This window comes from Tinamus guttatus, unplaced genomic scaffold, assembly GCF_059628265.1.
Source record: "Tinamus guttatus ecotype Peru unplaced genomic scaffold, ASM5962826v1 Tinamus_guttatus_pri_ptg000203l, whole genome shotgun sequence".
NCBI classification, from domain to species: domain Eukaryota; kingdom Metazoa; phylum Chordata; class Aves; order Tinamiformes; family Tinamidae; genus Tinamus; species Tinamus guttatus.
The window spans coordinates 3,964,734-3,979,798 of NW_028288737.1; the positions used below are offsets into that span (position 1 = coordinate 3,964,734).

The 15,065-nt window shown below is 38.9% G+C and overlaps 1 protein-coding gene across 3 annotated transcripts in view; it reads left to right on the plus strand.

Moving 5' to 3' along the window:
• MYOM1 (myomesin 1) overlaps nucleotides 1-14,821 on the plus strand; it is a 73,297-nt gene extending 58,476 nt beyond the window's left edge. For 2 of the 3 annotated variants that reach the window (XM_088524082.1, XM_088524083.1), the window contains 5 exons: nucleotides 1,230-1,393; nucleotides 2,626-2,662; nucleotides 2,959-2,981; nucleotides 4,516-4,571; nucleotides 9,865-10,312. In XM_088524082.1, the coding sequence (XP_088380208.1) occupies nucleotides 1,230-1,393; nucleotides 2,626-2,662; nucleotides 2,959-2,981; nucleotides 4,516-4,571; nucleotides 9,865-10,158 (574 nt within the window). In that variant the 3' untranslated portion in view covers nucleotides 10,159-10,312. Of the gene's footprint in view, nucleotides 1-1,229; nucleotides 1,394-2,625; nucleotides 2,663-2,958; nucleotides 2,982-4,515; nucleotides 4,572-9,864; nucleotides 10,313-13,345; nucleotides 13,485-14,660 lie in introns of those variants that run through there. The other variant, XM_088524084.1, reaches the window with a different exon arrangement.
• The last annotated feature ends 244 nt before the right edge of the window (nucleotides 14,822-15,065 follow it).

Sequence of the window (15,065 nt, forward strand, 5' to 3'; positions counted from 1 at the left end):
ACAACCCAACCATGATAGAAAATGGAGAATTTTTTACAAGAATTTGAATTCCCAGCTGCCCTTAAAATTAGTGGGAGTTGCATATCCAAATCCATTAGACAGTTTTGAATTCCCAACCAGGGTAGGCTTGCACTGGAAAACCTGGAGATGTAAATGATTTAGGTGAAATCCATTATTATTATTAGCTATTTCACTTCACTTCCTGTCAACATAGTAGTAGTTAGTTAGTTGTTAGGATGGAATCTGAATTACTGTTCTTTCAACTATACTCTAGGCAAACGAGGCAAAGAATACCCAGGATGTGTTGTTGCATCCTGGCTGCAATTACAGGAGCTGATGCTAACCAGCAAAGCCGTCCAAGAAATGAAAACAGTGTGAGGTTTTCCTGCTGCTTGGCATCCATTTCAACCTGGTATTGCCAGGAGTCCTAAGCACTTTCAAACTGGAAGTGAATATGAAGTAGTCTGAATTGCTTCTTTGTCTTCCTTTTCTGTCTCCTCCCCTCTCCTTTTTTTTTTTTTTCTGTTTCATTTTTAGAAACTATTTTTATCTTGGAACACACTGAATTAATCTAGTAGAATTGTTCTTTGACCCTCTGGTACACTCAAAATTATCAGTTTAGGGATACATTTTTTGGTAAATATCTTTCTGCTCATCCAGAGCAGATAACTGCTTAGCTAGGAAGCTGGAAAACCTTTATTTATTTATTTGTCAAGGAATATCTTCTTTCACAGGCTGATGTCAAACTATGTTTATCAGTAAAGCCCAAGCATGGCAGGGCATCAAAAGATACTTTAACTGGGCAATCAATATTAGTAGCAAAAGTAGTTTTTCTGTAGGTACACCCATATACACATAGTCACGTTCTCCCTGAGCAGAAATAAACCTGTGCTAAGAAGAGAAAGTGAACATCTGAATATACATAGATTATCCTTCAGACATCTAGGTCTTAAATTTATATAACTCTTTTATGAATCAGACAGTGGACTGAGATGTGCTACCTTTCTGCAACCTTTGAGGAGAGCTAGAATTTGAAGGGAAAATTCTGTCCCATTAATTCTGCCGTTTTGATCTCAAGAATTGGGCTTCAAAATTTTCAAAATATGGTGTCATACCATGGCAGCTTGGAAATCACTTACTAACAGCAGATGTACTCACTGAGTCAACATGAACGAATCGTATTTATACTCCTGTAAAATGAAAGGATAACATTGTTTTATATTTTTCAGCGATACCCAGATTAGATTTACAGACAGGGTGAAGACTGGTGTCACTGGGGAGCAGATCTGGTTGCAGATCAATGAGCCAACTCCACAGGACAAAGGCAAATATACCATGGAGCTCTTTGACGGCAAAACAGGACACAAAAAGACAGTGGATCTTTCTGGACAAGGTAGGCCACTCAGTCTGTTAAAATCATTTGTATGTGAACATGGCACTGTGGCAGGATAGGAGCATCTATAGCAGGATCTTGCTGCACCCCTGTTACCTGTTGGGTTGTAGGGTCTCTTTGCACACCTTGCAGTTGAGCAGCCTGGCAGTGTTTGTGGGGGAAAAGCATAGATCGTTTGCCCCAACATCTGCTCTCAGGTCATAATTTACCTACCAAGTATCACCTTGCAGTGCTGGCCAGTGAGATGCCAGCTCAGTTTCTGGGATATCTTACAAAAATCCTTGTATTTCTGACATTGACTGGCAATTTTAAATACAAGTGTCAGAAGAGGTCACTGGATGACCTCTGTATCTCACCCTTCCAAGTAGCATTTGGAGGAGGAAGTGAAGGGCAAATTTGTTCTGTTGCTTTCCCCTGACACCATGCTTCTTGATGGATATAATAAGGCTTCTTATTCTTCAGAGATGTCAAGACTGGTCCCTTTCATCAATATAATGAAGCAATGTTAGGGGAACAGCTAAAATTATTCAGAGTGATTTTTTGGAAGCTTTTCCTCTGAGAGAGCTCTCAGATCCTAGGGAACAGATGAGCTGCTTCTGAACTGCTGACTTTCCACAGCAGTTGCGATCCCGAAAGCTTCGCACTGGGTCTGCAAGCTCTGTGTGGGGATTATAAAGCAAGAGGATTGCTTTATAATCAGCTCCATACTGCTCCTTCTGTACGCTTCCCCTGGTTTTTGAGAAAAGATATTCCTTCTTCCCTTTTGAAGGCGGGGGTTGGCAGTTTAGACAGAATTTATGAAAGTCAGAACAGTTGGCAATACCAAATGGGTTTGCTTATGGCCCGCCATCAGTGTGAGGCTTCGGAGCAGATGTGAAAAATACTCGGATAAAATAAATCTCTTGTATCCTGGAATATGTATCAATGTGGTACATTGTGGTTTTTTCCAAGTTTTGTGGGAAACTTTCATCCTATCCGTCTCCTATCTTTTTGTGTTACAGCCTGACTTTTAGAAGAAAAAAAATGTGTTTATGTGTATGTATGTTTATAGCTCTCATGTACAATACTGCCTTTATTAGTTAAGTTGTTCAGCATTTTAAAGCTTATACTGTATCAATACATTAATGTTTCTTTAATGTGTCTACATTTTAAGTTTGTCTACATTTTAAATTTAAGCTTGTAATGACTCTTCTGTGAACCTACCATTAAAATTAACTTTTCTCTTTACACAGCATTTGACGAAGCCTTTGCTGAATTCCAGAGATTAAAGTAAGTATTGTGCCATCTATACACAGAAATGACATCCATAATATAAAAACTATATGTTTGTTTTGTGTTAGAGCTAAAAATATGCTGTCAAACAAATACTAGTCCTGCAGAAGCCTTTAGTTTTGCATTTAAATTATTTAATATAATACTTATATAACACCTTGGTAATAAAGGAAAAACAGTATTGTCAATAGATGAGATTTTCTTTAATTGATTAAAAGCAGTTAAAAAGATTTTTTTTCAGTCACTCTAAGTAAACCTCTAATGAAACCTCTTCTTGTTTCTCTCAACTCCAGGCAAGCTGCAATTGCAGAAAAAAGTAAGTGAGCCTTCTTTGACAATAGTTATAGTAAATTGTGTATAAGGGTTTTCTTCATGTCCCGAAGATTGCATTTTGGGAGAGAGAGAGCATGTATACATGAGTGTATGCACGTGCACATCCTCAGCCTAGTTTGTTTTTACACCAAGGAGAAGCAAGGAGAGTAACCTTTCAATGACCCTCATTATGGGCTATGTTGATTTTTTGTAGTGTGAGCTCCTGCTCGCATTACCAGTTAGCGTCTCTAAAGGTTATTATTATTGCTGAGATGTCTCATGCATAAACTCTGCACAAAAGGTGACACAAAAGCCACCTTGTTTTGAAAGCTGGAGGAAGTTGCTCAGTTAGTTCTGAACCATCTAAAGTGGTAAATGTCTCTGCACCATATACAGAAGTGCTGTGGATAAGAAAACTGCAGCAGCTTTTGTATGACTGAAAACAGATATTCAGATCTCTCAGACCTGCATTTAGAATATCTATCCAAATGTCCATTAATTAATAATTTAATCATTAGAAACCACATTGAATTATTAAGCTCTATCTTCCTATTTGCACAAAAAATGCATGGAAAAAGTAAGACCTCAAAAATTCCCTCACTGCAGATTTCTTTCAGACCTCTGTAGAAGTGGGGAGAGATTGAGTAGAGATCTGAGTGAATTCCTCGCTGGACATGCACTCCAGTAGACGGGTGTTGGGAGTGTGGAAGAATCCCTGCTAGTCCTAGCCCAGACAACATGGGGGGATCAGTGTCCCTACCCTAAGCCACTCATCTCTGACACTGGACCGCTCATTCGGGCTAGCATGTTACCTGATGTAATATAGCTTTGTTTCTGCTTTCAGCGAGTTAGTCGCTCCAGACCACATATTTTACAGAAAAAGGAATTAGCAGCAGTGATGGAGAACTCTGTGCACTCATTTCCTTCCTCTGCCAAGCTTCAAGACTTGAAACTAATAAAATCCAATGAGTGCATCCAAGGTTGCATGTACTCAGCTTACTTTTTTTTTTTCTGTAAGATTGCTACAGGACTTTGAAATTAAATCTGGATTTTGATCTCATTTACACCCAAATACATCCAAACAAAGTGGTTGAATTTCACTGCTGTCACCAACATTGGAATCTGTCCTTGCATTTAGATCAAAGCCTTATTTCCACTGTTGCTCATTTCTTTACATAAGCACAGAGTTTTTAGGTTATGACATGGAAAATTTGGAACATCAGATCCTCAGAATTCAGGTATTTTTGCACATTCAGAAATAATACTGAGTTCACTGGCAACAAAATCTGCAGGACACAGACAAGTATTTTAATTTCCTTCAATAAGTGACTGACAGTCAGATATTAACATTTTTTTTCCTGTGAGTTTAATGTTATTGTAAGTCCAAATGGTGTGCTAAGAATGTTGAATAATTCTGTCCATGCACATATACTTAGAGAGAAGTTGAACATAAATAGGATGAGAACGAGGGAGGAAACAAAATCTGGGACAGAGTTGATTTTGAAACATTAAAGAAAATTATGCTCATGTATTTTCAGATCGTGCACGGGTACTTGGAGGGTTGCCCGATGTCGTCACCATCCAGGAAGGCAAGGTACAGTGAATTAAGTGAATTTTATACAACAACCAAACAGCTTGAATTCCTTTCAATAATGGGAAATTTTCACCTTCTTTTAAAGGTTCCATCTTTGAAATCTGCTACATTATTTATTCATTCCCTATCTTCTCTATATAGTGCAACAATCTTGGACAGATGGTTTTATGTTTTGGGGGCCGTTTCCTTTCTTATTCATTAGATAAAAGTGAGATGACAATGCGAGTTGAGACAAAAACACCTTATGTAACCACATCTTTAAAAATTCATGCTCAGGTTTCACAGATAGATTTTTGCATCAAGGTATCAGGGAAGGTTTTTTTCTTTCTTTTAGAGGATAGCTAGACATTCTGCAGCTTATACAGTTAACTTTCTGAAGACCTGGCAAGACAGTCAGACCTGGAAAGGTTGGGTTTTCAATGGTGTAGAACATACAACCCATTCTAATTCAATTCTCTTCTAGGCAAAAGGAGAAACTTTTCTCTGTTTCATCAGGGTAAACAGGAAGGAAATCAAAAGAAATCACTGATATGACATTAAATTACATTAGTCAGTAGATTTTATCCGTAAGATTACCAAAAGGTGCTATCAGATGAATGTGGCAACATTGGTGCTTGGGCACAGATGACCCAGGAAGCCCTTCCTAATTGTGTGGTGACCATTTCCCAGCACTCTACTTCTATAAGTACTGACAGCAGCAGCAGCAGTACCTGCCTGTGGTCAGCTGCTTGCCACTTCCTGCTTAAAATGTGCATGAGTGTTGAAATAAGGTGTGTGAATGGCACTGAAAAACTGTGACGTGACCACAGCAGCAAGGCAGCTTCCTCATACCTCCGTCTTTAGCTGGCTCTAGGTCAGCTGGATCAAAACCATTTGATTATAAGCTGAACAGAAGTATTAAGAACCTAAAATCTTAGCCTGAATTGCCTCGCAGCCCAAGATCTAGCTTTGCTGACAGATAGTGGACTGCAGCAGTTTGGGGAAAATTAAGTATCTTGGCATTATATATATATAAAATAAAATGATAAGACCATTCATTAAGAGTTTATTTATAGGAATGCTGTAAAAATAGTAAGTTCTCATTGTAACCGCAGAACTGTGAGTAGAAGAAACAAAGAAACTGGATGACTTTGCAGATTTTCTGCTAAAACTGCTTTTACTTGAAGATAAGATTCTCATACTGCTTTGGCAGGGGATAAAATTTGGGTGGTTATTATCAGTTTTAAGCTTTCTGCCAAAGCAGTGTTGAAATGAAGTTGTATGGAAGAGTATGAGCTCATTAAATCAAAATGTGGAGAGTTTATGGAAAGAGAGATTGTAAAAAACGAGTTGCAAAATTTTACACAGACACACATTGTCCATGATAGCAAGAACACTTGTGATGTTTCAATAAGCTACTGAAAAACTCCCAGAACTCAACACTAATATCCTTGACCTTATGTTTCTGGATTCAGTAGCTGATGTTTTTGAGAATGAGGATAGGACACAGAGTGACCAGGAAAAACAGTGCTCGGCTGGGTGCTGTTGGCTCATCTGTTTGCATAAACGCTGGACAGAGGTGAACGCAGTTCCCTCTATCTGTTGGAGGTGAATGCAGTTCACTCTATCTGTTGTGCAATTCATCCAAATTGCACAGTCATCAAGGTTTCTGGAAAAAAAAAAAAAAAAAGAAGAGTAAATGAGGTAGTAGAGGACTTGCAAGGTGTTGCAAGCTTTGATTGCAAATCCAAGTGTGGCCTGTAGAGCTATAGGAATAGGTTGGTATTCCTGGAATATCCTTTGAATTTCAAGCATATGAATGCCTCGAACTTAAACTTAACACTATGACTGTGAAGCTATTTCCTGGCTTTTTGCATGCAAGCTGAAGGGTATGCGTGAGAACACATGAACCAGTGTTATTCCAGGCTAAGTGTAAATTCATATTAGGGAGGAATTTGAACTGACAGCAGGTACTAGTAGAAGTTTTGTGTACAGCTGGCCAAGTCAACCTGAGTGGCTGTTTTAACGATGTAAGACCTATAACTGCATAAGCCAGGGCGTTATTTTTAAAGGAGACTTGGGATGCTGACAGATGAGCACTCGCTCTGCACTCGCAGACCCAAGAGCAACGTTGCATCCTTCTGTGCATCCTTCATTCTACTCTTCTACCCTCACAGGCAGCCTGGGAGAAGGGAGCCTTAGCTGCTTTACTATGCTGGCACCTTAGCCCAAATTGCCCATGAGTATGGGCTTGTGCTAACGTGCTGGAGGAACAGAAAGTCTTGAACTGACATGGTCCTCTCTGACACTTATACTATTGTTGTGATAATCTGCAGCGCAAGGCAGAGAAGGTAGTGGCAGAAAGCCCTGGACATGCAGCAGCAGGTTGCTCCAAATGCATCTACATCAGTGCCACAGGTCCATTTTTTGTGACTTTGTGTGTGTGTGTGGTTCAAAAGGTGCTCAGTTTTTCTGAGGTAGAACAGATACTGAGGTAGAACAGATACTTCTACTTACCACAACATCAGACAGATTTCAAGTCTTTTTTTTTTCCTCCCTGAGAATCTTCAAAACCAGACAACTACTAGAAATGGGAAATTTTCTTGAGAAGCAAAATTGCCTTTTTCCACACAGGAAGAGCAGAACACAATAGTTCGTGCTCTTCACTGAGATAAGGACTACAGGATGAACACAGTATTATAATCGGTAGATTTTTGTAATAAAGATACAAAAACATCAGTGAACAGTCTCCTGTCCACAGAACAAATAAATCTAAGCCAAAAAGGAGCAGTCACAATGGCAATCATTTCTCCTTGGCTAAGGCTCCACGATTTTTGAATCACCTTCCAGAAAAATACTAATATGAATAAAGATCTCACCATCTGCATAGTGAACACTAATATAACATCTCTGCACATTAGTAACCAGAAAATAAGTAATAAGAGCTGGGAATATCAAAAAAGGAGCACTGATGTCAAACAGGAGCTAGCAATGCAAGGTTAAGGAAACCCTGCTTAACCCTGCCCCCAAACACAACTATTTCAAGAAAAGTTTTAGAAGAAAAAAAGGGTTATCGCTGCACCTATATCTCTTCGAATTAGGGAAAACTGACAGCAGATCAGACCACTTTCAATGATGCCACTAAATTGCACAAACTAGGTTGCCTAAGTGGACATCATGGACATCAGCTCATCAAAGCCTTTAAGTGGCAAACAGGACAACTGTATGACCTGTTGCTTGTTCGAGGATCAGGAAAAATAAGGAAATACTGAGTACTGGAAGGGACCCAGACGTGATGTCTGGTTGAGGCTGAGGCTGAAGATAGGTTTGTGTGGAGAGTGTTAAGGGAGAGGGGGAAATGCAAAACCTCTTGTGTTCCCCATGCTGTTCAAAAAGATGGACTGATACGACAAGCAAGACCACATCCCCACCGTGGGCTAGGAGACAAGGGCTTTAAAAGCCCCACACAGTGACCAACTGCAGCTGCTGCAGGAAATCAGATAGGGGCTGTTTCCAACAGGCGTCAACCACCTCATACCCAGAACATGTCTTTGGTGCCAAGATATACGTGTTGCTGATGGAGCAAAGACTTCCTCCTCCCTTTTGTTCTCATTTTGATCCTTAGGAGTTGTGGGGTTGAGTTGATTTTGATTTCTTGAGGGAGATGATAGAAAAACGTTTTGTATTGCTTTTTTTTTCTTTATAGAGGTATCTATTTTCTATCTATACATTTCTATAGGTTGATGGATGTATCTCTTCAGTCCCATATCACATGTAAATAATACAAAGTAAAGCAGTAGAAGCAATGTAACCTGTGAAACAGCTTTCCCACAGTTCATTTTTATCATGAGTACATAAAGTGCTAACAATGTTAGGCCTTTTCAGTTTTCTATTTTGGGCATATTTTTATCAAGATCCTTTAAGAAAATAAAAAAGAAACTTGATTCCAGTTTATCCAGTTCCCTGTAGGAAAAAGTTATATTCTACTTTGAATCTCTCTTTTAAGTTCACACCAATGTACCCTTTAATATTGAGACATAATTAATTCCTCCCTAAAGAAAGGTCCACAGCAAGGTCTACGTAGCATGGAATTAAACTTCTTCACTGTTGACTCTCTGTGTGATGTTCACTATTCCAAGCACTTTCAGGAGGATTCCTGCAGCTCTGTGATGAGAGGAGGGGACAGCAGTTGCAGCCAGCGAGGGACTGCAAACAAGCCTCAAGGCCCCTTAAGTCTCTTGGGAGAGAGAGCAGTTAAACAGGATTACAGTATTATGATACACTAATCTTCAGATCCCCAGGTCTTGGTTTAGTAGGTCTGGGGTAATTACCCATTCACAAGGGATTTTCTTCTTTCTTAAAAGAACAGCATTTTCTCCAGTGTGACAGCCTTAATGTTGTGTCTGCACCCTCATTTCATTTTGGATGTGGTACTTTCACTACTGTTTAAGAATCGAGTTGATTTTTGATGTTGAAGTCTGCAGCATTCCATGAGTCTAAATGCAGAAGTATCTCCCAAACGTTAATTTCTTGACTGACAACGACAGAGAAAAGAGAAAATTAACGGAGCACCGTGTGCACGACAGACTTGCTACCCTGCAGAAGCTGTTCCTCCAACAGCAGACTTTGTGACAGGACGGAGGCTTCCTTCAGCCAGTTAAGACTGGGCTCAGCACTTAGGGATCTTGCCAATCACAGAGGGAAATACTTGTACAAACACCAAATAAGTCGTAAAGTCTGTATAAACTTTAGCTAAAAACAGTTTTATAGGGCTGTGTAAAACCACTCAAGTATGTTAGAAGAGCTGTTGGGGCATAGATTAGAATGATGCTAAACTAAACAAATTATCCCAGGGACACTTTGTTCCTATTAAAACAGTTACTATTAAAATAAACAAATAAATAAAATAAAGGTACTGCTGTGGCAAACGTGAGTTTAAGTTGAAAAAATCCACCTGATGGATTTTCAAATTCTTGTTTCAGGTCTAACACAAATGCAAATGGTATCCAATTTTGTACTAAACAGTATGTAGGAAGGCCTGCTAATGATCCTGAGAGCAGAGAATTGAGTCCATAAAATATTTAAAAATTTTAATGGAGCTTTTAAATTAATTGAGTTCCTTTCTCAATCTATCCTCTCCTTTAGGATAGATAAGACTATGACAAAAAACACTGATCACTGATGATGATGTGGGTCCATTTACTAATAGGAGGAAGATGAATGAGGATCTGTATGGAACGTTTGTAGAGTTATGCCTCAAAACATACAGTAAATATTAGCACTTACATATAATGCTTTTGTACTTTTTCTATAGGCGCTTAATCTTTCTTGTACTGTCTGGGGAGATCCTACCCCGGAGGTCTCATGGCTGAAGAATGAGAAGTCATTTGTATCAGATGCTAATTGCGTCCTGAAATATGAATCTGGAAAAAACGTCAGCTTCAGCATCTCTGCTGTGTCCACACACGACTCTGGGAAATACAGCGTTGTGGTGAAGAACAAGTACGGCACCGAGACCAGCGATGTCACTGTAAGTGTGTACATACCCGAGGAGGAGGCAGAACCCGAGCAAGAGAAAAACAAAGAAGATAAGAAAAAGAAAGCGTGAATTTAACAGTAGGAAACAGAGGTGTGGGGGAGACTTTGGAGGAGGCACTGACGTAATCTTTGTGTGTAAATTGCCTTCTGCTTTAGCATGTAGCCTTGGATTTTTCCATTCACTTCATTTCTAGTTTTCTAGTACACTTTATTTGTGCCAGGGAAAACAGTGCCTACCCTGCATATTTACTAACCGCTAACTAGCTGAGCCATCCTCAGCCAGGCCAAACGCACGCTGGCCCGAGGCACAAGTTCACAATTTGACCTTTTTCCTGGGGTATTCGACCATACAACACAAGTGAAAAGGGCAAAAAGCATTTTGGCAGAGGCCACTTAATGAAGTAGATGGAAACGTAAAGAATGATCAAGGCATTTTTGAGCAGCAGTTTAGATTTGTTCCAACTTTGGTAGAGTAGATGGAATGTGTTAGAAAATCACACAATAGAGAAATTAGTACTGTTTTTTTTTGTCTACATTAAGGCCTCTTTGTATTGCTGTGTTAACTTAGGGAGGCCTTAATATGGGTGTAATTTACATCCATAAATATTGTTTATTCTGCCCAATTGGGGTAAAAGTACTGTAATATAAGTAAAAATCAGAGTCGGGAGGCCAGAATACTAACATGTGAGTGTGTCAGCACAAATGTATGAACTGTGCTCTATGTTCACAAATAAATGGATTTCTCTTCTTTCGTTCTATCACAAGCTTGTTTCACTGTGTCTCATTTCACTAGTCGCGGTTCCCGTAGTTGTTCACAGTTGTTCATAATACCTTAACCCTTCCACTACTGTAATTACCTCTAGCTTTCCTTTAGGTCTGTGCTAATCTTCACGGTACTTTTCACTGCAAAGCCCACAGTGACACCACTCCACACACTTCTGTCCACATCCGCACTACTTACTTTTTATCTCAGCTCAAAAGGGTTGGTTTTTTTTTTTTTTTTTTTTTTTGGAAAATTCAGGCTCAGGTTTTGTCTCATGGGATTCAGTGGGCCTGCTCATGAAATTCAGTTTAAGGACGTTAAAAAAGTACTTTGTTAGACTGAGACTTCAGTTAGTTAACTTCATCCAAAGCTAGCACTGGATATCAGAAATTTCATATTTCTTAGAAAACTTTTCAAGCTACAGAAAGAATCTTCACTGGAACCTAGAAAAGAAAGAGTGTTTTTTTTTTCCAGACAAAAATGTTTGAGAACAAGTAGTCCAGATCTTTGAACTCTGATTTTTCTTCTCACTTACATAGATAAAAACTCCATGTCAGCAATTTCGCAACAGTGCCACTAATTATTCCTAGCTCAGAACACAGTCCATCCTGCTGGATCTTAAGCAGTTATGAACTTTATGAACCCTATTGCTGTTTAAGGGAATCATGTGCCAGGGAAACATTGATTTCTTTTCAGAACTGCTCTCGCTGAATCGCAATTCTTCACATCAACATCTGAAGAATTTATATCTATTCCATGTTTGATGTAAGCATGATCTGTGTGCACCTTCCACATACTTTCTCTTGTCATTTTTAACTATTGTGATGGCACAAATCCTGCTGTTTCCTAGGCCATTTGTCTTGCGGCAATACAGGCATTCCTGTGAGGATCACGCTAGTAAGCGCTGCACAGCTAATGCTCGGTTATATCCTTGCCACCTGAGACTTACTGTCAGTTGTAGCTAATGTGAAAGGCCTTGTGGGTGCAAGAAGGAATCCCTAATCTCTAGTCCATGCAAAATTAAGAGCTGATTATTGCTGGTGCTGTGTTTAAAATCAGGTCTGTGTCCTTTCACAACAGTTAGACTACTGGAATACGTGCACGGCAAAACCCAAACCTATCTGAGCCCAGGTTTCCTCGGCTGAACAAAGTGTCTGGTCAACTCAAAACCTGCTGAGAAATCAGCTGAAATCTTGCTGAGTCCGAGTTTGCCTTTTTGTCCCGTTTGTGCTCAAAATACAAGAGAAACATCCTGCAAAGCCCTAAAATAATCAGGACCTCTAGGAAAGAACAAAACCTCAGTGGAACAGAGTCAGTACAGTTTGTGTGACTCGGATAACAATACATTCAACGTAGTTATCAATGTTGAAAATGGTGACTTTTTGCAATTTCTGAATAAAGCTTGATCCATTTCTTTGATCAATTTCTACTGATCAATCAATAATGATTATGATATTAACCATTCAAAAATGTGTTTTTACAATAATTACAGTAAATGCTTTCAATTGCAAAACTGGTAACAGCCAGATTTAAATCAAATTTCTGACCTACCAAAGCATTTTAGCATGTACTTAACTTCAAGTGTGAATAATACACTGGTTTCAAAGGACACATTACATTTATCTGGTATAAATCATATTTCTTTTTACAGAATTGATTTCATATCAGCATGATTTTTAACATAAAGTCATGTGAATCTAATGTGTTTTCAGCATTTCGCATATGTGGTATACATGCTAGGTTTCCATGTGATCTTATCACATACCTCAGATATCAATGAGATTACTACAATTTTGAGGTTTAAGTGTGTAATTATGTGCATTAATGAATCATGGTCCCAGTTATAAAAATAGCTCAGGCTTTATTTAGCACAACGGCTGTGTATTAGACAAAGTAAGAATGGTTCTTAATTTTCAAAATATGGACATATTAGTAATTTAAGATATACCACACTTTCTGAGCTTAAAGAAGAACTGTTGTCAAAACATTTGACAATGTCACTTAGCGTGATGTGAAACCAACCCAAGGATGATAAGCAGCAGGTCACTGCAGCTTGTTTCCAGGATGTTTATTATGGAGGCAACCGGGTCGCATCTGTTTTCCATCCCCAAGAGCACAAACAAGAATATGACTTGCTCTTTGCAGTAACTGATAACTGACCTTTATTACACAGCATTAGTGTATTTTTTATAAAGACTTCCTTCCTTTGGCAGCAGTTTGTTTCTTCTACTTCAACTTCAAAAATTTGTCCTTCTACCTCCCTCCATTTGGCAGAACTGCAGGGGATTATATAAATGGGTTGTCTCCCACATAGTAAGGAGGATCCTGGTTCCCTTTGCTTCAGAAGATGGGCATATTCCTGAAAGTTAGGGAAATAGTGAGTGAAATTCTGAATGAAGGGCTGCCAGGGATTCAGTTACGGCAGTTTCAGACAAAATTTGTGATGCATCCACATTTCTTGCCTGTGCATTTTTTTGTTCTTGCTTTGCTTCAGGTGATTGTGATTTCTATGTCAGAACAGACTGACATGGCTAAATACGCAGCTAGTGCCCAAGGACATAAACCAAATAATATAACTGTAGCTAAAAAGAAAAGATCAACAAGCAAACAGGAAAAAGAAGAGAAAAAGGAAGGTAAGAAAGGTAAGAAAGCTTTCACTTTTATGGACTGCTGCTCCAAACAAAAACCCTGTTAAACATTATGCAGGTGGTAGTCTGCAGATCATTACTTCCTGGGTCCCAAACAATCGAATTTATGTTGTACTCTTAATATACAACAAATGCTAAATACAAATTGCCTGTCTAAACCTCAGCAAAAGAGATTTAAAACAACACTTTTAAATCAACATTTCACTGGGTTACAAGTTCTCACCTTGGCTCGGTTGAACGATGACAATTTAAGAAGCCCTAATAATACTGTCAATTTTCTCAGTCCCGAGGGAGGAGTTCCTGACCCAGTACAAACACACAGATCAAGTGCTCTTCCAGAGAGAGACTCATTTAGGCAGAAAAAGGTTTTGCTGATTTTGGACTGTATTAGCCAAACATTCTAGAAAACCTACAGCTACTACGTGAGAAGAGTCTATCGTTCTTATTTTTACCTCTGTGCTGAATGGCAAAGTTGAAATTACAGGTGACCATTTCTCTGCTCAATTTAGAGAAAGAAAGAAAGTAAAAAGAAAAACTCTCTGGCAATTCAGCTTTCTTGTCTATTACAGAGTTTTACTGCTCTTTTAGACACTTATTATATAACTGCTTGGACACTGATTTATTCTTCACAATTACCCTGTGCACAGCATTTTAACTCCAAATAAGGCTAAAATCCCAACATTTTCAGGATATGTTTTATATATCTTTGCCCAACTCAGTATTTTTGCTTTATAAACAGGTTATGCATGTGTTATGACATTACTGACAGACCATATTATAGTCTTATTCCCCCTGCCTTCTTCTCCTAAGGCAGTAAGCAGTATTTGGCTGCATTTCTTTCTCTCCTGCCTTACTGGGGTGGGTAACTGGCTATTTCTGAGCAGTCCTGTAAATGTGGCGACCTGTACAAGAAACAATTATTCATGTGAGTGGATGTTTGCTGTTAATCTCTTGAAATAGAGACCACAAAGACCTGGGCTTGCTTTTTGCTCTATGAAAAATGGTAATGTAATTTGTAATGCTGAATCTCTCTAAATGAAAAGAGGAAATGAACATAGTAAGGTCACAAAGAGTGCCAAAGCAAAATCTTAATCTACATACCCCTGTGTTAAACTGAATATAGTAAACATGTGAGAACTGTTATTACTTCTCCTAAATCAGATCTTATTAAGCCACGTGTAGAGGAAATTATTGCTACAGAAGAGACACCCGGTCCAAATGAAATCGGTTCAGTGGAAACAAAACAGGATACAGAAAACAACCAGCGAGGAGGAGCCAAGGAGACCAAAGGGAAAACTACAGGTGCAGAGATCATTCTCTAGCCCACAGAAAGCTTGGATGGGTAGGGGAAGAAACCCTGGAAAAAGAGCCTTGGCTGAAGTTATGCTGTTCTTGAGTTAAACACATGATCTTGTTGTGATCCAATAAGAAGTTCAAGTCAGAGTTTCACGGATGGTAAACTAGCCATATTATTTCAGCACCAAATTGTAGTGTTTTTTATAACATTTGTAATAGCTTCACAACTGTGTAGTAGCTGTGCATTTCTATCTCTGATTAACAGATTAA